The sequence below is a fragment of the Bos javanicus genome, chromosome 12, assembly GCF_032452875.1.
Source record: "Bos javanicus breed banteng chromosome 12, ARS-OSU_banteng_1.0, whole genome shotgun sequence".
In the NCBI taxonomy this organism is placed as follows: Eukaryota; Metazoa; Chordata; class Mammalia; order Artiodactyla; family Bovidae; genus Bos; species Bos javanicus.
Genome location: NC_083879.1, coordinates 23,351,102 through 23,374,639, shown reverse-complemented (window position 1 = coordinate 23,374,639; position 23,538 = coordinate 23,351,102). Strand labels below are relative to the sequence as shown.

The 23,538-nt window shown below is 40.0% G+C and overlaps 1 protein-coding gene across 1 annotated transcript in view; it reads left to right on the top strand.

Annotated features, from left to right (window-relative positions):
* The window catches only part of FREM2 (FRAS1 related extracellular matrix 2), a 152,552-nt gene that overhangs the window by 111,665 nt on the left and 17,349 nt on the right, over positions 1–23,538 (top strand). The window contains exons 7-16 of the mRNA XM_061434721.1: positions 1,380–1,529; positions 3,452–3,661; positions 5,493–5,690; positions 6,758–6,922; positions 7,881–8,063; positions 11,529–11,659; positions 13,709–13,867; positions 15,669–15,972; positions 18,361–18,492; positions 20,035–20,366. Coding sequence (XP_061290705.1) covers positions 1,380–1,529; positions 3,452–3,661; positions 5,493–5,690; positions 6,758–6,922; positions 7,881–8,063; positions 11,529–11,659; positions 13,709–13,867; positions 15,669–15,972; positions 18,361–18,492; positions 20,035–20,366 — 1,964 coding nt within the window. The remainder of the gene's footprint in view (positions 1–1,379; positions 1,530–3,451; positions 3,662–5,492; positions 5,691–6,757; positions 6,923–7,880; positions 8,064–11,528; positions 11,660–13,708; positions 13,868–15,668; positions 15,973–18,360; positions 18,493–20,034; positions 20,367–23,538) is intronic.

The following is a 23,538-nucleotide window of genomic DNA, read 5'->3' as shown; positions in this document are numbered from 1 at the left end:
CCAGCCCAGCATTTCTCATGATGTACTCTGCATATAAGTTAAATGAGCAGGGTGACAATATACAGCCTTGACGTACTCCTTTTCCTATTTGGAACCAGTCTGTTGTTCCATGTCCAGTTCTAACTGTTGCTTCCTGATCTGCATACAAGTTTCTTAAGAGGCACGGTGGTCTGGTATTCCCAACTCTTTCAGAATTTTCCAGTTTATTGTGATCCACACAGTCAAAGGCTTTGGCATAGTCAATAAAGCAGAAATAGATGTTTTTCTGGAACTCTCTTGCTTTTTCGATGATCCAGCAAATGTTGGCAATTTGATTTCTGGTTCCTCTGCCTTTTCTAAAACCAGCTTGAACATCTAGAAGTTCATGGTTCATGTATTGCTGAGACCCCGATTCAATTCTTGGGTCAGGAACATCCTCTGGAGAAGGGACAGGCTACCCACTCCAGTATTCTTGGGCTTCCCTGGTGGCTCAGCAGGTAAAGAATCTGCCTGCAATGCGGGAGATCTGAGTTTGATCCCTGGGTTGGGAAGATCCCCTGGAGAAGGGAACAGTTACCCACTCCGGTATTCTGGCCTGGAGAATTTCATGGACTATATAGTCCATGGATTCACAGAGAAACAGGGCTGAGCAACTTTCACTTTCAGTGGACTAGAAGATGTCATTATACAAATAGTCTCCAAAGTGATAACTTAGTAGGAGACATTTTGACCAGTCAGGCCAAATTTATAAAATTTCAGTCTTATTTATTTTGTTTCATTTTGTTGCTATTTTACCAGCTAAATGTTTAGGAAATGCATTTAGGAACCATTCATAATTCCACGTACAGGGGACAAAGTAACTCATATGCCTCAAAAGAAGAATGTTCCGTTAGAGGGACGTCCCTGGCAGTCCAGTGGTTAAGACTCCGAGCTTCCACTGCAGGGGGCACTGATTCGACCCCTGGTCTGGGAATTAAGTTCCAGCAAGCTGCAAGACAAGGCCAAAACAAAACCAAAACAAGCCATAAAAAAAGTTCCATTAGACACTTTACTGTGTGTATTTCTGTTTTTCAACAGAGACATTTTAATCTGAAGCCTTGTAGAAGTCTAGACATTAAAGAGATGTCATCAGGACCTCCCTGGTGGTCCACTGGCTAAGACGCAGTGCTCCCAAAGCAGAGGGCACTGGTTTGGTCCCTGGTCAGGGTTCTAGGACTCTGGCTCCACATGGCATGGCCAAAATAAATTAAATACAGAGGTGTTATCTTGCTAAAAGGAAATAATATGACCTTCTAAGGATGTCTATGAGGTGAGGCTAACTATTCTTGGTAATTACGTATGTAGAGTTTGATGTGGAAAAGCAAATGTAAGAGAAGTGGTTTCTGTTTCCTTCTTCACAGAACCTGTCTTCTACTTTGGTGACGTCGAGTACTCCGTGGATGAGAGTGCGGGCTCGGTGGAGGTGCGGGTGTGGAGGAGCGGCACTGACCTGTCCCAGGCTTCTAGTGTCACCGTGACATCGCAGAAAACAGACCCTCCCTCAGCCGATGGTGAGCAGTTTCCTACAATGATTCTTTTTGATGATTCTACAATTTTCAACTTCTTATGACAAAATACCTTAAAGCCCAAATACTTCACTTCTGTTGAAGCAGTCTGATTGAATGTACTTTTTTCCTGATGTTATTGCTATATAGTAAGTAAATTTACACTCTGTTTACTATTGTGAGAAAATGCACCCCAGGGCCACAAATCGAAAGCTAAGTTATGAACGTGTTAGTCAAGAACTCTAACTTTGAAAGCCTTTTTTTGCCTGAACAGGTTCTATCTATACCTGGCAAATCTACCATGGCTGAATCCTATGGCGTCATTTGCACAACAGGAATAATCTTGCTGGCCACCCTTACAGAATCTAGTGACATTTAAGTGTCATGCAGGTGTGGATCTCTGGCTTAGCTCCCTCTTCATTTTAAACAAACATCCCCATAAGTACTTGAGCCCCAAAGACTTTTTCTACCTTTCATTATACAATCTGTCCTAGCTGACACATGGTTGCCTTTGATTCTGGAATCTACATGTGCAAAAAGTTGATCATGAAACTTAGGACAAGCATAAGATATGAAATTGCCTTCTCTTTGTCTCATGTAAATGACCAATAAAGGACTTCCCTGGTGGCCCAGTGGCTAAGACTCCATGATCCCAATGCAAGAGATCCAGTTATCGAACTGGTCAGGGAACTAGATCCCACGTGCTGAAACCGTGACATCTGCAACTAAGACCCAGTGCAGCCCAATAAATAAGTAAATGAAAATACTTCAAAAAAATTAAATGAACAATAGTACAATTTAGTACAATTTTGTACAATAGTACAATACCTCTTTCTCATTCATACACACACGCACACATAAGACACTCATCACATGCTCACACACAAAGCAAGTAGTGGCCGTTCCATTTTAAAAGTCACCCTTAAGTTTTCACTTTTTAAATGTCGTAGAACCAGTAGAGTGCTTTGAATGTGGTCCGTGTCCAATAAACCTTTGTTTAGCCAAATTAGTCATTTCTTTAGAGAACATTCCAATCAGAGAGATGAGAATAAAGATGTAGAAGCAGAGAACAAGAAAAATACAAAAAGAAACACAACGAGATACAGAGATTTTTAAAAATAAAGACATGTACTTAATTATAGTTGCATATTCAGAGGTAAATAGATACAAAATGAGAGTTAGAAGAGCATTAGATATGAAAACAAAGAGATAATACTGAACTGTCTCCCCTGTTCCCAGTCTTCATGGATGTCATGCCTAAAGATTAAGAGAAAGTTTTGTTTCTTAAATACTTTAGACATATATGGAGGTGTCAACATTAGTATGCACCCCACAGTCTGAAAAATAATACACTAAAAGCGAAATATGTCTTTGAGAATTAAAGATTGCTTTCTTTGCCAGGGATAGGAATGGGTGAAGTGTGTTGGACAAAAGCTTATATCTAAAATATGTTGCTTTAACCAGCAGGCAATCACACACCTAAATAAGATGTTCTGTAGTAACTTCTGAAAATAAAAAATGGTTTTTTAACTATGGTTAACTATTTCCATGTTTATATTTCATAACTTGTTATGATCAAATACTTGATTGATATGCTGATTATTTTTAGACCTGATTTTTATTAGCTCTAATTGAGAATTCCAAAATAGATAAACTACAAGACAGAAAGCTAAAATAACAGAAAAGTAAAATAACCTTAGACATAGATACGACAGAGTTAGGAACCTGGTCTTTGAGCTACCATCTCATATCCAATGTAAATGCTAATCTTTTACATTTCATTAAATACACTTCTCTGTAATGTTATGCTAGTCAATATATTTTTTAAAGAATTATAAACAAGTCTGTTGAAAACATAGTTTTCATCTCGTAATTTTGTGTGCATTTAGCCAGTCCCCAGCTGAAACATTCTTTTGTTCCTGTCACAGCTGGAACAGACTACGTGGGAATCAGCCGTAATTTAGATTTTGCACCTGGAGTCAACATGCAAACCATTCGTGTTATCATTTTGGATGATCTCGGACAACCAGTGCTGGAGGGTATTGAGCAATTTGAATTGGTGCTCCGAATGCCTATGAATGCAGCCCTTGGGGACCCCAGCAAAGCCACGGTGACCATAAATGATTCTGTCTCAGATTGTGAGTGTTTATTAACTGATGACCATAAGTAAAAAGATGGCTAGTGTTTACATAAATGTTAAGTAAAATGATAAACTAGGCTTTATATGGATGTGAATTTGAGCAAACCCCAGGAGATAGTGGAGAACAGGGGAGCCTGGCGTGTGGCAGTCCACGGGGTCACAAAGAGTCAGACCTGACTGAGCGACTGAATAACAGCAACAACCTTTTCAAAGGGATGTGAGGGAAAGAACGGTTCCAGCTCTCAGTTTGTAGATAGCCATCTTTTCTGTATGTGTCTTTACATCACCTTCTATGTGTATTTATGTGTTTAAATTTCCCCTTTTGCATAAAGGCGCCGGTCATATTGAATTAAGGCCCACGCTGATGCCCTCATTTTTCCTTCATTAGTTCTGTAAAGACCCTTTCTCCACATAAAGTCATATTCTCAGGTATTGGTTGTTAGGACTTCACTCTATGAACAGGGGGCAGGGAGGGAGGTGTGGACGGACAGTTCATCCCATAATAATACCTTAGCTGACAAAGTCTTTCTTTCTTCTCCTGATTGTTTTCTTATTGTTTTGATAGAATTAGACAGTCTCAGAAGAAAAACTTGTAGTCTTCCTTTCAAATTAAAATAAAAGTGAGATTGTTATCATTACCTTGCTTGTGTGTCAAGAACTCCCTCCCACAGATTGGTACAACTGCGTGAGATTGCACAAACCCTCGAGTATTAATGGTCTTTTCCCACTTCTCAACACCAGACACTTCCTGTTATCTCCTTACACACAGACAGTCCTGAAATTACTCCTAATGATATGCCAAAAGCGAGGCTCTCTGATTCATCGTCGAAAGGAAATTCTAAATAACCTTCTACCATGATGATCTTGGCATTACTTGGAGGAGTCTAACTCGTCAATGAGATCTATAGTTAATTGACCCAGTATAGGTGTCACCTGTGTTTTCTATAAAGGCTTCCCTGGTGGCTCAGACAGTAAAGAATCTGCCTGCAGTGCAGGAGACCAGGGTTCAATCCCTGGGTCAGGAAGATCCCCTGGAGAAGGGAATGGCAACCCACTCCAGTATTCTTGCCTAGAGAATCCCTTGGACAGAGAAGCCTGGTGGACTATAGTCCATGGGGTCGCAAAGAGTCAGACATGACTGAGCAACTAACACTTCTTGATGCAATTCCACATGTATTATGTAATATATATATTATAGTCATTGTCATCTTTTCCATTATGGTCTGGGTAACTATGCTTGTAATTATGTACACAATCTTTAATGTTTTTCATATGAAGAAATTTTGAAAGGCTCTTGATTAAGCAATATATATAGATGGTGGTGGTTTAGTGGCTAAGTCATGTCCAACTCTTGCAAACCCATGGACTATAGCCCACCAGGCTTCTCTGTCTATGGGATTCTCCAGGCAAGAATAGTGGAGTGGGTTGCCATTTCCTTCTCCAGGGGATCTTCCTGACCCAAGAATTGAACCCAGGTCTCCTGCATTGCAGGCAGATTCTTTACCGACTGAGCTATGAGGGAAACCCAATGTATATAGATACAGATATCTTAAAGTCTCTGGTTTTATCTACTTTTTCCCATTTCGTTGTGTCTCCCTACTCCACAAAAGAGGCAGAGCAAAATGTCAAGGATAAGGAAATCGCAACTCTGGGTTAAGTGGTTAGCTCAAGCCCAAAACACCGGCCAGTAACCGAGCAGAGACTGGGATCCAGTTCTTGTTGTTGTTGTTTTGGTATTCTTCCCACTGAGCCATGTTTTCTGAAATTCCATTTTCCTCAAATTTCTGTTCACTTTGATTCAGGTATTTATGTTCTTGTGTTTTCTGCAGTACCTAAGATGCAATTCAAAGAACGAGTATACACTGGCAATGAAAATGATGGGCAGATAGTCGCCACGATCCACCGGAGTGGGGATACCCGGTACAGGTCTTCAGTGAGATGCTACACGCGACAGGGCTCTGCACAGGTGATGATGGACTTCGAAGAACGCCCCAATACTGACATCTCCATCATCACATTCCTCCCTGGTACGTGTCAGCTTGAAGTTTTTGTTTGGAGTTTGCAGAAGCCAAGTTTTGGGTGTGAAGTATCTATCAAGGATACTTGATTCTACAAGTTCTTGATTCCCTCAAGCTTCTGACATGGCTTAACGTGCACTAGATGACAATGAAGTGAGGTTGATTTTAACAGGTTGAATGCATTTCCCTTTGGTTTCTGCGTCAGTGTGTTGATTAGTTTCTAGTGATGTGCTATATTGTTTGGGCTTCCCTCGTGGATCAGCGGTTAAGAACCCACCTGCCAATGCAGAGGTACAAGTTTGATCCCTGGGTCAGGAAGATCCCCCTGGAGGAGGAAATGGCAACCCACTCCAGTATTCTTGCTGGGAGAATCCCATGGACAGAGAAGCCTGGCGGGCTACAGTCCATGGGGTCGCAAAGAGTCAGACACGACTGAGCACACATGCTATATGGTTTATTCAAAACTTATTCAGCAGAAAATGGCATGTACAGATTTTACAATAGTGGGAAAGACTTAGTGTTCAAATGATAGAAATGAAAAGAAATAGGTGTCACGTTTTCAATATGGATTCAATGTCTTAAAATACTTGACTACTTTGATCCAATAATTGTGTAAGAAACATGTGAAAAGTGAAAGTGAAAGTCGCTCAGTCATGTCTGACTCTTTGCGACCCCATGGACTATACAGTCCAAGAAACATGTACTGTGATCCATTTGACAATGACCAACTGGTACAAATTTGCTAAATTTGCATCCTGATCATAATGTTAGAAATTTGTAAATGACATTAACATTTGCTCTTTTCCCCTTGTTTTCAGACATGAGTAACAAAACTTAAAGACAGAAGAAATTCCCTGTACTAATAGGAACCTGTCATTGCATACATTCAAACCTCGTTGTTCATTCAGCAAATAGTAACTGAAGGCTTATTACATGCTAGACATAGCTCTTTGCACTACTGATGCAGCAAGGGACAAAACAACATCCCCACCCTCGTGGTGTTTACCTTCTACTGCAGAGGTATCCGTTATGGCTTAAGGGATATGACTGACCTGCTTTCATGATTATCGTTCCAGGGGAGATCGAAAAGCCTTGCATCCTGGAGCTGATGGATGACGTATTGTACGAGGAGGTAGAGGAGCTCCGACTGGTTCTTGGCACCCCACAAAGCAACTCTCCTTTTGGAGCTGCAGTTGGGGAACAAAATGAAACTCTGATAAGGATCCGAGACGATGCTGATAGTAAGAAGCCGTGTCTTGTGCTCAGCTGTAAATTGGGAACTGAAATCCATCTGTGTTCAAGTTTTAGGTAGCTCAGAAAATAAGCCCCTCTTCCTGACTAGGCTTTTTAAGTGGTTGAGAAATAGGAAAAAGGGGACTTCCTAGGTGGTCCAGTGGTTAAGTCTCCACCTTCCAATGCAGATGGTGCAGGTTCAAACCCTATTTGGAGACTCGAGCTCCCACATGCCGTGTGGTGCAGCTAAATAAATAAAAAGAACTTTTAAAAAAAAAGATTGTTAAAAAGAAATAGGAAAAAGACTAAGATAAATGGAGAAGGCAGTAAACCATTTAAACCGTAAGTTGATGTTGAAGAACATTGTTTATACGTAAATGCTGAGTCCAGAGCACTCATACCTGCTTGTTCCTCCTCCTGCCTTCAGTGCAGGTAATTCTGGAGCAACAGTTTCTTCCCTCCCCTCCCGCAGTCAGTGGCCCACTCATGTAAAAATTTTTGGCACACAGAGACAGCCCAGAGCACGCGATTTCTGGGGGCTGGTTAATTTCCAAGTAAGGAGCTGGGCCACGCATGCCCAGTTTCTCCTGACACACTCACCAGTTATACTGAGGGAACAGAGAGAAGCCCAGCATATGATATAATTAAGCTCCTCCCACATGAAAAAGGGGCTTCCCAGGAGGCACTAGTGGTAAAGAACCCGTCTGCCAATGCAGGAGACAGGGGTTCAATTCCTGGGTCAGGAAGATCCCCTGAAGAAGGGCATAGCAACCCACTCCAGTATTCTTGCCTGGAGAATCCCATAGACAGAGGAGCCTGGCGGGCTGCAGTCCACAGGGTCCCAAAGAGTTGGATATGACTGAAACAACTTAACATGCACACACGTGGAAAAAAAAAAACTGTCAGAAATGAAGGAAAAAGCATTCCCTTTACAAACTAATTTGCCCGTGTTTCCTACTGTTTCAGAGACAATTATTAAATTTGGAGAGACCAAATTCAGCGTCAGTGAACCCAAAGAACCAGGACAGTCAGTGGTTATAAAAATTCCAGTGATTCGCCAAGGAGACACTTCAAAAGTTTCCATCGTGAGAGTTCACACCAAGGATGGCTCGGCCACTTCTGGAGAGGACTATCACCCTGTGTCGGAAGGTATGGGGGCTCTCGGGATGTCCGGATGAGTTGTACTCGCACTGCGTTGGTGCTGGTGTCCTTAAGAAAAAGAAGAGAAATATCCATTTACCTGAAATACAGATGCACATACTCCTTTAAGTTAACTTCCTTCAGAAAAACAAAGTCAATGGAATTTATTTCCAGGCATCTCCTTTTTGATTTACAGACTATATGTCTTAGGATTTAAGGAAATTTTGAGTAAAGTTGCTAGATGTTTGAGTCTACTTTCATTTTCAACAATCTTTACCTTCATTATGGTCATTCGATATTAAATAATAACTTTCCTGAATATTCTATTACATGGAAAATGTATGTCATAGCCAAGAAGATAGTCTTTTTTAGTTTATAGAATACCAACAATCCAAAACGTCAAGCTTGAAAATTTTGTGTTAATGTAAGGCAGTGAAAAGGGGAACAGATGACCAACTATAGAGACCATGAATTCTCTGGGCTTCACGAGCTTGTCATAAACACATTTCATCCATCCCTTTTCTTCTTCAAACTTTTGGATCATTTCACCATTTATTTTTAGAAGTATAAAACAAATCAATTAGTCTCTCTCTCTCTCTGGATTATTTACTGGCAAAATAGACATAAAATGATGTCCAAAATTAAGTTTATGAATTATTTGTAGTTAGTTGTCCTTATCCAGAGAAGGCAATGGCAACCCACTCCTGTACTCTTGCCTGGAAAATCCCATGGATGGAGGAGCCTGGTAGGCTGCAGTCCATGGGGTCGCTAAGAGTTGGACATGACTGAGCGACTTCCCTTTCACTTTTCACTTTCATGCATTGGAAGGAAATGGCAACCCACTCCAGTGTTCTTGCCTGGAGAATCCCAGGGACGGGGGAGCCTGGTGGGCCGCCGTCTGTGGGGTCTCACAGAGTCGGACACGACTGAAGCAACTTAGTAGTAGTAATTGTCCTTACCCACTTCGTTTCTAGTTTTCTACCTGCCACAGCCAACAGTTTTTGGTGATCATAGACTACAGGCATTCATCTTGGTCTGCTAACTTCAGAACAGTTTAGAAAGTGACTAATAGTTACTATCAGTCATTGACTGAGTTAATGAGACAATAGGAAAAAACAGCATCTTCTACAAAGAACCATGTATTTTCTTTGCATATATGGTAAAAGTCTGATGAACTGCTATAGAGCTTCAAAGTTATCTTCATATTATTTCCTATGTAAAGAATGATAATCTATTTGAAATAAATCACATAAAACTGAAAAGGAGAGGAAAAAACTGATCAGCTATGAAATTATAAAATCTGAAATAAGTATCTCTAACATAAGCATGTTTTACATGAAGGAAGCATCTTCTAAATATGTACAATATGACCTTTAACAGAAAATATTTTTCTTAGAAATAAAACCATTCTTTTTGCTAAGACAAAAACAAAATCATATGTATATAGTAAATTGACAAATGAAGTCAGAGAAAACATAAAATGTTAAATCAACCTGTGTCTCTTTTGTCCTATAAATATGAGCATGCTATTTATAAATGTTTATAATAAAAATTTAATCTTTCCTGAAACATAACATCTTCTTATGGACCAAATTGTGGTCAGTCCTTTGCAATAAACAAAAAATTAAACATAGAATAAAAGTTGAAATAGTTTTGTGTTATAAATGTCTGGGGACTTTTCTGGCAGTCCAATGATTAAGACTTTGCCTTCTATTTCAGGGACTGCAAGTTCAATCCCTGATCAGGGAGCTAAGATTCCACATGCCTTTTTGCCAAAAAGGCATCACAGTACATCACAGATGCAATATTATAACAAAGTCAATAAAGATTTTTTAAATGTTCCACATCAAAAAAAAACCCTAAAAAAATGACTAAAGTGGCAGATAAAGACTATATATTGATCGAAGGAAGAACTGTCATTTAGCACATATATGTAAGAAGGCAGTAATCTAAGCATTTAAAATAAATACTGAAGTTTTCGACTTCTTAGAAACTGGGTCTGTATAATTCACAGCACTGCCGAACTCAGATGCTTATAAGGCTAAGATAAGCAATGAAAATGAGTAGATCAAGGAGGGTATGAGGGAAAGATGGAATAATGGAAATCTTCTTCAACAAGAAAGTTCATTCCCTGCTGAGCAAAACTTGTATGGTCATAGCCAGATGACAGTGTGCAGTCAGAAAAGTGCAAAAGATATGAAAAATCTGTATTTTCCTGTGAAATCCCCAGATATTGAAGGATTAGAAACTAACTTTCCATTGCAACATCACCACAGGTCAAGCCAAACAAATTGATGACCCGAAAGTGATCAGCTATTTTCACCCTCTGGAACAAGAAGCATAAGCCCTCCTGGCGTGGGAGAAATATAAGACTGATGGACTCAAATTATAGGCTAAGGCCAATGTGAGAAATGGCTGTACTGAGAAACAGAACTGATTTGAAAGATGAGTCTGGCTTACTAACACAATTTTAAAGAAAAAATCTTTTTCATAATTGATGGAAGTAGGCAAAGAAAGATACATTAAAGACACATTTTCTTCTGTTACATTTTAAAGGACTTCTTAATTTAGAATTATAATGATCAAATACTGCAGCATCTGTTATCTTCTCAGATTGGAATGATTATGCATTATATTCTTTATTTTCTCTCCTGAACCAGTTTCTTAAAAGGCATTGTAAAGCCCACAAAGTTGTTTATCCAACTTTGGTCAGCTGCTTATTCATGAGTTCAATAAAATCAATTAATTTTTTAATATCTTGAGAATTTTAGAATAAATGATTAAAAGGGGATTATCATGATGGGTTTAATTTTCATAACAATGAAGGAATTATTTTTAGTGAGGAGGAACAGGGTGAGAGCAAAAACACCATTAATGCTTTTGTTAATAAAATGTTCTGCATTTCTAAGATTAACATCAACAAACAAAAGAAGTCTTTTTAAAATATAATTTGACATGATGTTAAAAATTGCAACCATTTTATGTCCAGCTTTTCTAGATACATACATAATGAAAATACTATTCACACTCAGTAATACCTGTGTGATCATATATTTGACACACGTCCTATTGGTCTGGAAATTCTGGGAAATGAGAGGTGAGTTTGTCTGGTTGTTCCAGTATTAGAATTATGAATTGCCTATTCCATCACTCTGCATTTTTTCAAACTGTGAATCAAAAAAATCAATTTAGTAGCTTATGATTAGAGTTTTCTTCTGGATAAAATGGAATGGAAAAATATTAGCATGCAATGCATATAGTGAGAATAGATGATGTTTTAAAAACTTTATTCATTTTATTCACACCCACATGTGCACATAAACATGTGCAAGATATGTGAGTATCTTTACGTAGTCTAAGTATACTGGGCCACAATATAAAATGTATTTCTCATTGTGGGTCATTGTCAAAGGTTACCAGAAGCTTTTCATATTCCTATGTAAAGGATTTAAACCTGTGATTTTGCATTTGTAGAAATTGAGTTTAAGGAGGGAGAAACCCAGCACATTGTTGAAATTGAAGTAATATTCGATGGCGTAAGAGAAATGAGAGAGGCCTTCACTGTCCACCTAAAACCTGATGAAAATATGATAGCAGAGACACAGGTAAGTAATCAGATATGGATATAAAGTCATGGCCAACATTTTATCAGGGAAAATGCGTGTAACCATCCCCAGTATACAGCTAAGTCATGGACTTTAGACTTGTATAAAGAAGATGCACATAATCTCTCTTCACCTCCTAAATAAATGTTACTTCCATTGGAAAACAAGAATGAAGAAATTCCTAAATTCCCTGGTGGTTCAATGGTTAGGGCTGTACGCCTTTACTGCCAAGGACCTGCGTTCCATCCCTGGTCAGAGAACCAAGATCCCACAAGACAAGTGACACGGCCAAAAAAAAAAAAAAAGATTCCTGTCTCTTTCTTGAAAAATCATGTCTGTAGGAAGTCAAGGACTAGAGTCTCTGAGTCCCACAGCAGCCCAGTTTACCCTTCCCATTTCAGTCAATAATGATTGAATCTAATAATGATTGAATCTGGGATTAACCTTTGTGCTTTGTAGTCTCAGCACAAGGATGAGGCTATTAGTTTAGTGCCATAACTCATTAAAACACACATTTTTAACCCATGAAACTATTTTCTAACCCTCAAAATCCCCACCTGTTCATCATAACTATTAAACTGATGTCCAGAGGCTCAAAGACTCAAATGTTACGGTCCTAACAATTCTTTTCTGTTTTCATTTTATTTTATATTGTATCATCGACCAGATTTTCTTCAAGATAACCATAATCTCCATAGAATTTTGACCTTTAAACCTAATTTTTAAAACTAAAGGATTTTTAAATCTTTATTTCATATTGTAGAGTAGTTGATTAACAATGTTGTGTGAGTTCCAGGTTTACAGCAAAGTGATTCAGTTATGCATATAGGTGTATCTGTTCTTTTTCAAGCTCTTTGCCCATTTATTACAGAATGTTGAGCAAAGTTCCCTGTGCTATACAGTAGGTCTTTGTTGTTTATCTATTTTAAATAGAGCAATTTGTACATGTCAGCCCCAAACTCCCATTCTATCGCTCCCCACCACCCTTCCCCACTAGTAACCATAAATTCATTCTCTAAATCTGTGAATCTGTTTCTGTTTTGTAAATAGGTTCATTTGTATCATTGTTTTAAGATTTTTGCATATAAGTGATATCGTAAGATTTAAGAAACTGACCAATGTTTATATTATTCTATTTCTTTTATATATTAGTGACTTCACTATTAGTATAAGATATTTTTCCCTTAAGTACAAGTATTTTTAATATTTTATAATTTTTGCTACTTGGCTTTTTTTTCAAGTTATAGTTAAAATTCAAGAAGTAGGAACAGCAAATCTTTTTCAAATGTAAGTCTTGATCACCTAAGAAATGAGTCTTTAATTTTTATGGAGCATTGTATTAACCTCTCCTGAGTAAGAGGAACAGAGATTCACTCAAATGACTTTAAGTGATCAAAGCCTCTTTTAAGAGGACATTGGTAAGTATAGGCTTAGGAACTGTGAGGTATCATCAGATATTGGAAGATGGTTCAGGAGCTAAGGCAAATGTATCAGCAAGGTGTTCTTATCACCCTACGAGCAGTAGATATTCACAGGACCCTCTTCTGTCTGCGACTCAGCTTCTCCCTCTGCCTTTGCTTCACGCTGTGCTTCTGCCCGTCTAAAGCTTCACTTTGCACGGCCATCCCCTTCAGCAGGATCCACAATCTCACGTGACCCCTAGAATCCACCTTCTCCCATGGCTCCTTCAGCTTTCCTCCCACTATTCATTAACTGACTTTGTCATCATCTTCCACTTTACAACCCCAACACTTCAAACCAAGTTACATTTAGCCAGTATCATTACCATTTGGAGAAAAAATTACAACCACATACTTTGTGGACCACTGGCCAACAGACTGCCCTGGGCGCAGGTCCCCTCCCTTGTACATGCTAGGGTCATTAGAAACAAGCCACATAGGGCCTGTCACACCGCAGGGTCTCTGGGTGTGACAGTTGCTATTATATTGAAACCATGTACTTGCCTACTTGTCGGTATTGTTCTGCACAATAGAAGCATCAGGAGTCTGATATTTCAATAATCATGGGTAACTTATCTTTTCCTTCAAGGCGACCAAAGCCATCGTGTATATAGAAGAAATGAACAGCATGGCCGATGTCACTTTTCCTTCTGTCCCTCAAGTTGTGTCCTTGCTGATGTACGATGACTCTTCCAGGGCCAAAGAGAGTGCTGGGCCTGTGTCTGGTTATCCTGTCATCTGTATCACAGTGAGTAGGAAATGGAGGAAAATTGTGAAATAGTAAAAATAGTTATGAACATTAACCAAGGTCGCATGGGCTTTGCCATGATGAGATAAAAGTGGGAAAATACTGCAGTATTTACTCTTTGGTCTTTGGAGAGGAAAATATTACTCAAGTGAAGCTCCCGTTTTTCTCCCTTTCATCTGACAGAGGTTTACTAACTAATGTGCCCATAGTATGTATCTCATATTATCTCAGAATCTGTCACTGGGAGAAAAATTAGTAAGATATAAACTTTGTGCTCGAGGAATTTAAAAATAAGGAAGAGGAAAATATGTAAGACTCTGTCACTCTACTATAAGGCAAGATGAGCATTATCATGATACAAACTAGGAAATAGAACCGCAGCTCCACCTGTGAGGGAAGGTTTGGGACGGTCTGATGGAGGGTCACTAGTTTGAGTCACATAAGGAAATATTATTCCAAAATGATGGTTGCATTACAAATGGCATATTATCATTACTTTTTTTAGTTACCCTCTCTTTGCTATAAATTATAAGCACCTTGTGAGCAAAAATCAGGACACATTTACTTATTTTATATTGCTTTACAATGTTCTGCTAGTTTCTGCTGTACAACAAAGTGAATCAGCTATATGTCCGTATACATATATCTCCTCTCTCTAGTGCCTCCCTCCCACCTCTGTAAGTCATCACAGGGCCCTGAGCTGAGCTCCCTGCACTCTACAGCAGCTTCCCACTAGCTAGCTATTTTATACATGGTAGTGTGTGTATCGGAGAAGGCACTGGCACCCCACTTCAGTACTCCTGCCTGGAAAATCCCACGGACGGAGGAGCCTGGAAGGCTGCAGTCCATGGGGTCACTGAGGGTTGGACACGACTAAGCGACGTCACTTTCATTTTTCACTTTCATGCATTGGAGAAGGAAATGGCAACCCGCTCCAGTGTTCTTGCCTGGAGAATCCCAGGGACAGGGGAGCCTGGTGAGCTGCCATCTATGGGGTCGCACAGAGTCGGACACGACTGAAGCGACTTAGCAGCAGCAGCAGCAGTGTATGTATCGGGCTTCCCTGGTGGCTGAGACAGTAAAGAATTTGCCTGCAATGCAGGAGATAAGGGTTTGATCCCTGGGTTGGGAAGATGCCCTGGAGAAGGAAGTGGCAACCCATTCCAGTATTCTTGCCTGGAGAATCCCATAGACAGAGGAGCCTGGTAGGCTGCAGTCCATGGGGTCGCACAGAGTCAAACACGACTGAAGGGACTTAGCAGCAGCAGCAGCAGCAGGGAGCTCTTGCCCAGAAGAATGACATGAGCAGAGCGGTTGTATTGAAGTGTTACCATGGCAGCAATGGTCCCCTGACTAGAAAGGCTCTGAATTAGATAGAAAGGTGATGCTGGGAATGGGAAGAAGGGACCAACTTACGAGACAGTGCACAAAAAGAATCAACCAAGTTCACTCACCCACTGGACATGGGGGACAAAATAAAAAGAGGAAAGTGAGGGAGCGAGAAAGAACAGGGATGATCTGACAACTCTAAGGATGCGAGAGATGATGAAATGAGTGTCACTTTTACTCAAGTTACCAAGTTAAAGGCGGAAAAGCCCCATAAGCTGTTTGAAATGCAAGATCAGAGTTCCTGAAAGCTAGCATGGATAGGAATAGGAATTTGAAAGTTGCATGAATAGCATTGTTGACTTCGGGTGAAAAAAAAGTAGCACCAAAGATACTAAAGTAGAGAGAATTTAAGAGGAATAATTTCCACCTTGTTCTATCCTGTGGCCCTAACATAGTTATTTGTTTCCCATAGGCTTGCAACCCTAAATATCCAGACTATGAAAAAACAGGCTCTATTTGTGCAAGTGAGAACATCAATGACACTTTGACCCGGTACCGATGGCTGATCAGCGCCCCCGCGGGCCCCGACGGCGTGACCAGCCCCATGAGAGAAGTGGACTTTGACACCTTTTTCACTTCGTCCAAGATGATCACTTTAGACTCCATATACTTCCAGCCTGGATCCAGAGTGCAGTGTGCAGCTCGAGCTGTGAATGCTGACGGCAGTGAAGGCTTGGAGCTGATGAGTCCTATTGTGACCATCGGCAGAGAAGAAGGTAGTTTTCACATCATGTTTGCTGGAATACCGAGGAATGTTATATATGTCTAATTTCTAGTTATTTTCATTCCTCCAAATGCCCCATGTATTCTGTGATACGTTGATAATTTCAAATGATAAAGTGAAAGTGTTAGTCACTCAGTTGTGTCTGACTCTTTGCAACCCTGGACTGTAGCCCACCAGGTTCCTCTGTCCATGGGATTTTCCAAGCAAGAATACTGGAGCAGGTTACCATTCCCTTCTCCAGGGGATCTTCCCAACCCAGGAATCAAACCCTGGTTTCCTGCATTGCAGGAGGATTCTTTACCATCTGAGCCATTGCTGCTCTTAAAATGATAGGTATTTTAAAATGATAATCTATTTTCACAAAAATAGACATTAGAAAACAAATATATACTCATTGTTCATTTTTCAATCACCACACAAATGTTACAATTTTGCTGGAATATGAAAAATAAGGCAGGATTCCTGCCGTCCCATATTCCTGCCCTTCCTTCACACTCAAGTTGAAGACAGACACATTTTAGTCTGGCCAGGGCTCAGAAATGCAAAAGTCATCGTGATGAGTTCTAATCTGAATGGATCATGAAAGGTTTCATCAAAGAGGAGATGCTTAAGCTGAATTTTGAAAACAGGAGTGGGGGAAAGGCATGAGCAATGACTCATAGACACACGAGGAAACCTAGAGTATTCTGGGAACTGCAAGCAGAGAAATAAGGCAGCATGTAGGGGAGAGGGGGGTGATCAGATGAAGCAGATGGTACACGCGGGTCGGATCTGGGCAGCGTGGCTCATGTGAAGGTGCAAAGCCAGGGCACTCCCAGCTGGGTGTTGGATGAGCAGGAGCTTGCTGGGGCAGGAGGGGAAGGACAGTCCAAGAACAGAGGTATGCAAGAGTGTCTATACTTTATTATTACAAGGGAGTTAATAAGGGAAGTACATACTGTAAGAAACCATATAGAGAGAGAAAACTATGTATTTTAGTCTCTTTAAGATTCTCTGATTCTAGTTTTCATTTCTAAAATGAGTACATTTTTAACTTTATTTTATTATAAATAATGTATATTTTATGACTAGTCAAGTATTTAATTCTAGGATAACAATCTCATTCATTTAGTTAAACCACAGTTACTTTTTCCCTGTTGTTTCTCAATCATTTTTACTATGTCTGTTTATATTAAAATGATCTTGTGAATTTGACTGTAACTGATGATGAGGCAGGACTGGAGCCCAGACACAGTGGAGGTGGGAAATAGATGTGGCTGGAGACAACATTGAAAAGACAGGAAATCCACTTCATAAACTAACCCTCTACTCTGCAGAATTTTTAACCTAGAGTTTAAAAATAATTCTTTTTATAAGATTCTATTTCTAAAAATTCCATTTGTATACAATTCTTCAGAAGTATGTTTGTTGCAGCAAGAAAGGTTATATGGACCATCTCCCACCCTTATATATTCAGGGTCAATATATATTAATAAACAGTGTAGTAAACATGTTCTTTTATCAGGATTAAAATGTATGATTTTTAAGTTTCTTTTAAAGCCAAAGTATTGTGTTTATGCCAAAAAAATTAAACAATGACTTTAAATTAATCACCCTTTATTAATAAAACAGACATGCCTGATGCTAGGGCCTGATTCTAATTTTGTTGACATTCTCATAAATACCTTTTGAACTGTGGTGTTGGAGAAGACTCTTGAGAATCCCTTGGACTGCAAGGAGATCCAACCAGTCCATCCTAAAGGAAATCAGTCCTGAATATTCATTGGAAGGACTGATGCTGAAGCTGAAACGCCAATACTTTGGCCACCTGATGCGAAGAACTGACTCGTTGGAAAAGACCCTGATGCTGGGAAAGATTGAGGGCAGGAGAAGGGGATGACAGAGGATGAGATGGTTGGATGGTGTCACCAACTCGATAGATATGAGTTTGAGCAAGCTCCGGGAGTTGGTGATGGACAGGGAAGCCTGGCGTGCCACAGTTCATGGGGTCACAGAGTCGGACACAACTGAGTAACTGAACTGACACTTTTCTCCTATTGTTTCTCAGTCATTTTTACTGTATCTGTTTATAATAAAATAATCTTGTGAATATGACCATAACCGATGATGTACAGCATATATTAAATCACATTGAACAATAACTCTTTTTTTTCAAACTTTAGAAGATACTCCAAGTCTTAAGAAGTAGCCATTGGACTATCTGCTGGAATTACTTGTCACACAATGGTCTTTTGATTCCTCATAGTATCTACTCTCAGCAATGCCATGGTCCACAGAGAATTTTAAAGTAGAGAAAAATAATAGTGCCTATTAAAAACGTATATACTTTAGGTGTCAACCGTTATCTTCTTTTAGCATAAGTGTCTTCACTGTGCCTTAGGCCTTTGCCAGCCCCGAGTGCCAGGGATAGTGGGAGCAGAGCCCTTCTCAGCTAAACTGCGCTACACGGGCCCCGAGGACTCAGAGTACACGAACCTCATCAAGCTCACCGTCACGATGCCCCACACAGACGGTAGGTGACTGCGTAAGCAAAGCGTGGAGATGGCTTGGGTTTCTCTTTCCCTGGTTTATTTTACTGAATACAGGCAGAGCTCATTTCATTGCACTTCACAGATACTCTGGTTTTTACAAGTTGAAGGTGGGTGGCAACCCTGCTTCCAGCAATGTTGGCACTGTTTTCCCAACAGCATCTGCTTGCTTCACATCTCTGTGCCACATTTTGGTAATTCTCTCGATATTTCAAACCCTCTGCCAGCATAAAGATTTTGATTCACTGAAAGCTCGGGTGATGGTTAGCATTTTTCAACAATAAAATATTTTTCAGTGAAGGTGGGTCCATTGTGTTTTAGACGTGACGCTATCACACACTTTACAGTATAGTTGCACTGGGAAACAAAAAAATTCATGGAACTCACTTCATTTTTATATTCACTTTATTGCGGTGATCTAGAACCAAACCTGTGGTATCTCTGAGGTCTGCCTGTTTTCTGAATAACCAAGTGTACAATAAATGCTCAGTTTACATTAAGTTTCAAGTCTTGCTTCTTTTGAGTGTATTTTGCTATCTGTCTGTCCAGTTTTATTTTTTCTGACAATTTCAGTGTTTAAAATTAGGTAAGTGTCATACGTGTCACAACACAATGAAACAAAGCTTTGGTTGATGTGGTTTTACAAAATGGCATAGTGTGCCTTCAAAACTCTTGAACTTACATTTACATTAAAGCACATGATATCTCAGTCCCTGCCTTCAACATCTATTTGCTTTTTCATAGCAAGAATCTCATAAATCTCTGCCAATATTTATTGCAACAACTAAGACATTTCTTAGGCATTAAAATAAGATAAAAATACCCCTAACAATGTTAAATTCTGTGTTCATTTTCTCTGGATAGCGAAGTGCAGCCAGAATTTCTGAGTCAGTAACTTTATCCACACTTTAGGAACATTTCCCAATGTACAGAAGACAGTTTCATATTCTATTCCTCTTAATTCACTTTATATCTAAAGTATATAAACATTAATTCTATTACTTGGTACATTAGTTATAGTTTAAGTAGCTAATGGACAGGAAGCTTTAGGCAATATTAGGCAATATTATATATATCTGCTGCTGCTAAGTCACTTCAGTCATGTCCAACTCTGTGCGACCCCATAGATGGCAGCCCACCAGGCTCCTCCATCCCCGGGATTCTCCAGGCAAGAACACTGGAGTGGGTTGCCATTTCCTTCTCCAATGCATGAAAGTGAAAAGTGAAAGTGAAGTCGCTCAGTCGTGTCCGACTCTTAGCGACCCCATGGACTGCACCCCACCAGGCTCCTCTGTCCATGGGATTTTCCAGGCAAGAATACTGGAGTGGGGTGCCATTGCCTTCTCCAGGGGATCTTCCCAACCCAGGGACTGAACCCTGGTTTCCTGCATTGCAGGCAATTCTTTACCATCTGATCTGTCACTGCTCACTTAGCTTTTCAAGAGATAAAGAGATTATAAAGCAAGTGTTCAAAGCCCTTTGCTGTTGGTGAAAATGGTAACAGTGATTATCACAATTCCTTGTAGGCATGCTCCCTGTAATCTCTACCAAAGAGCTTTCCAACTTTGAGCTCACACTCAGCCCTGATGGTACCCGTGTTGGAAACCACAAGTGCTCCAACCTCTTGGATTACACCGAAGTAAAGACCCACCACGGTTTCTTGACTGATGCTACCAAAAATCCAGAAATAATTGGAGAGACTTATCCTTACCAGTACAGCTCATCTATCAGAGGCTCCAATACCTTACGCTTCTACCGAAACCTGAACCTAGAGGCCTGCTTATGGGAGTTTGTTAGCTACTACGACATGTCCGAGCTGCTCACTGACTGTGGAGGGACCATTGGAACCGATGGACAGGTATGGACATTTAACATCTGAGCTTTGGTCACTGGACAAACCGGTTGGACAGAAGTCCCAGCTTCTGTTTTCCATCTTGGTGATGTAGGTTATTGGGCACAAGAAAGAGTAGGTGATTGGCACGAGTGCTATAAAAATCCATGTCTATTTCTAGAAATCTATGTCTTTTTTTAAGCAATGGGTCAGTAGCATTATCTTTGGATTGAAAGGACACCATATAACTATGCTGTAAGCTCCAAATCTACTCTGATATTATAAAACTGCAAATACTAATTTCTCTTCGAAGTATACATTTGCATTTTTTGTGTTGTGTTCCAGATGCCTGGGATGTATCATGAACCATCTAAAGTAAGGATTTAGTCCTCAGAGTCAGTCCAGTTTTTCTCCCTCCTTACTTTCTTCTTTACCTACCGTCTATCTTTCTCTCCTTCTGCCTCCATTGTGCCTCCTTTATCTTTCTAGTTTTCTCCCCTTTTCTTCCTTATCTGGTTCATCACTAACGTAGTCCATCACTAACATAGTCAAAAGTATTTTCATTTAAAGCTTACTGTTATTTCTACTCTACAATTACTTATTCCTCTTCATACTACACAGGCAGACATTTATACATAAAAATAGACACACATACACACACTCCACCCCCCATCACCACCACCATCAGCAGCAAAGTTGTTATTAAAATGGTGGTGAAGCAAGGTCTTCATTAGCAGTTATAACAGAGAATCTAAAATATATAGGGTGTAGCTTAGATTTGAAATGAGTATTTTAATTAAAACTCTTGCTCCGTCCTACCGGGCTGAACAAAAGTTTATATAAGTAGGCTTATACATTAAACTAGGGCTTCCCAGGTGGCGCTAGTGGTAAAGACCCTGCCTGCTAATGCAGTAGATGTAAGAAATGTGGGTTCGATCCCTGGGTCGGGAAGATCCCCTGGAAGAGGCACAGCAACCCACTCCAGTATTCTTGACTGAAGAATCCCATGGACAAAGGAGCCTAGCAGGCTTAGCACACATGCATACATTAAAGTGTCAAATGGTATCCAGAATAATCTTGTCTTTCAAAATTTAACCATGAGTCTATATTTCTTTCTGTGCTATATTCCTGTGATGTTAAAATATAAGAAAACTAGTAGTAAGGGGAATGTAGATCATAACTGTGGGTTTACCCCCAGAACAAAGCTGTAAACCTGGAGCAGTTCTGCTGGCGTTGATGTCGAATGGCCATGTATTTTATGTCTGGGATCTATTGGACTCCAAGGATGTGAGACTTTATCTCTACATCCTCTAAAAGCAACAAATGCCCAGAAACTTGCTTGAATTACTAAAAATCCCAAGTAAGAACACCAACAGGAAGACAGTATAGAAGGGTGTAAAGAGCCTGCATATTGATATTTAGCAAATGCAGACCTAAAGTTGGCTCTGACATTTTCTAGCTCCGTCTTCTTGGGCAGGTTACTTAAACCCTCATAAGTGTTACCTCTTCAAGTCGCTCTTTGCCACCTGGAAGAAACATGAAAGAAACAAAGTCCTATCCCCAGAATAAAGACTCACGTTGACACATCTACATCAGCCTTTTTCTTTAGAGGACAAGTATCTCCAGTCTTTTGATTGTTCCTTACAGAGCCTGTTTTCGATGCATTATTAAATCATTCCTGTGTTCTGTCTGGATGCTCTTCTCTCAGGATCTTGCCAGAGTCATGGGCTCTACTGCCATAAACACAATGGGACATAGTAATAGGATTCCACTGTTGTTCTGGTTCTTGTTTTTTAAAAAGCTTTTCGTACCATGGAGCTTCTCTGTACATCTTATCGAGTCTATGGTCACTTTTTAGTCTCAAGAATGTTTTCTATCTTCTCTGCAAAATGGCAGTACTTTTCTATCTTTTATGCATGCAATCCAGACAGGCTTCCCTCCTGAAAAGCCTGCAGTTACCCTGGCTCAGTCACGTCAGTTGTGTCCGACTCTTTGGGACGCCATGGAGTGTAGCCCGCCAGGCTCCTCTGTTCATGGGATTTTCCCAGCAAGAATACCGGAGTGGGTTGTCATTTCGTACTCCAGGATCTTCCTAAGCCGTGGATCGACCCTGCATCTCCTGCATTGTAGGCGGATTCTTTACCAACTGAGCCATCAGGGAAGACAATAATAGTATAGCTAACATCTGTTTAATGCTTACCTTATACCTGTCATCATGTCTAAGTACCTTACGTTTTTCCACTAAATCTGCCCTCACAAAAACACTATGAGACAAATATGATTTTTTTTCCCTTTTTGGAGATGCTGAAGCAAAGAGAATTCAAATAACTCATCCCAATTCAATTTGTTTGTAAGCCTCTGCTCTTAACCACATCATGATACTTATCTGGACATTTATTTGAGTGAGTTCAGTGTCATTTAGTTGGGTGAACATGAGGAATGGTTATGGTCACAGATGAAATTGCAAGAAAGACAAATAAACTCTGTTCTCTGTTCCTTATACAAGAACAGAAATAAGCCCGGGTCTGTTTGTCTTCTGCCAATACCGCGTCTCCCTGGCCAAGCAGCAAATAGAGGTACCTTGCTCCTTCTAGTCCTCTTCTAGACTTGCCAACTTAGATCAAGGTAATCACTATGCAAACCAATTTTACTAAGTGGTAATTGCTTCTGCCAAGAACAACATGATGAAGGACCGATTTTTATCTTTCATGTTCTTAGTAGCAAGAGCTACTGCCTGGAAATATTGCCAGGTCTCTGCATTTTTCTCTGTGACTAAAAAGCTGTTTTGTAGCACACTTTTAAAGGTTTCTGGCTTGTCTAACCTCCCAGCTTCAAGTTATTTAACTTACAAGACAGAGTTGCCAAACTGAAAGAATCACATGAAATATCCAAGATAGTTCTCTGTTAACAGCAAATGAAGTTTTATTAAGTTTTATTCAGTTTGATTACAACTAGTTTTAGCTAATATTAAGACTTGTTCTGCTTTTTCTGTCTTATTCATTGTGGCTCAACAGTAAAAAAAATCCGCCTGCAATGCAGGAGATGTGGGTTCAGTCGCTGGGTCAGGAAGATCAACTGGAGTAAGTTATGGCAACCCACACCAGTATTCTTGCCTGAAAAATCCAATGGACAGAGGAGCCTAGCAGGCTACAATATAAAGGGTTGCAAAAAGTCAGACACAGCTGAGCACACACGCACA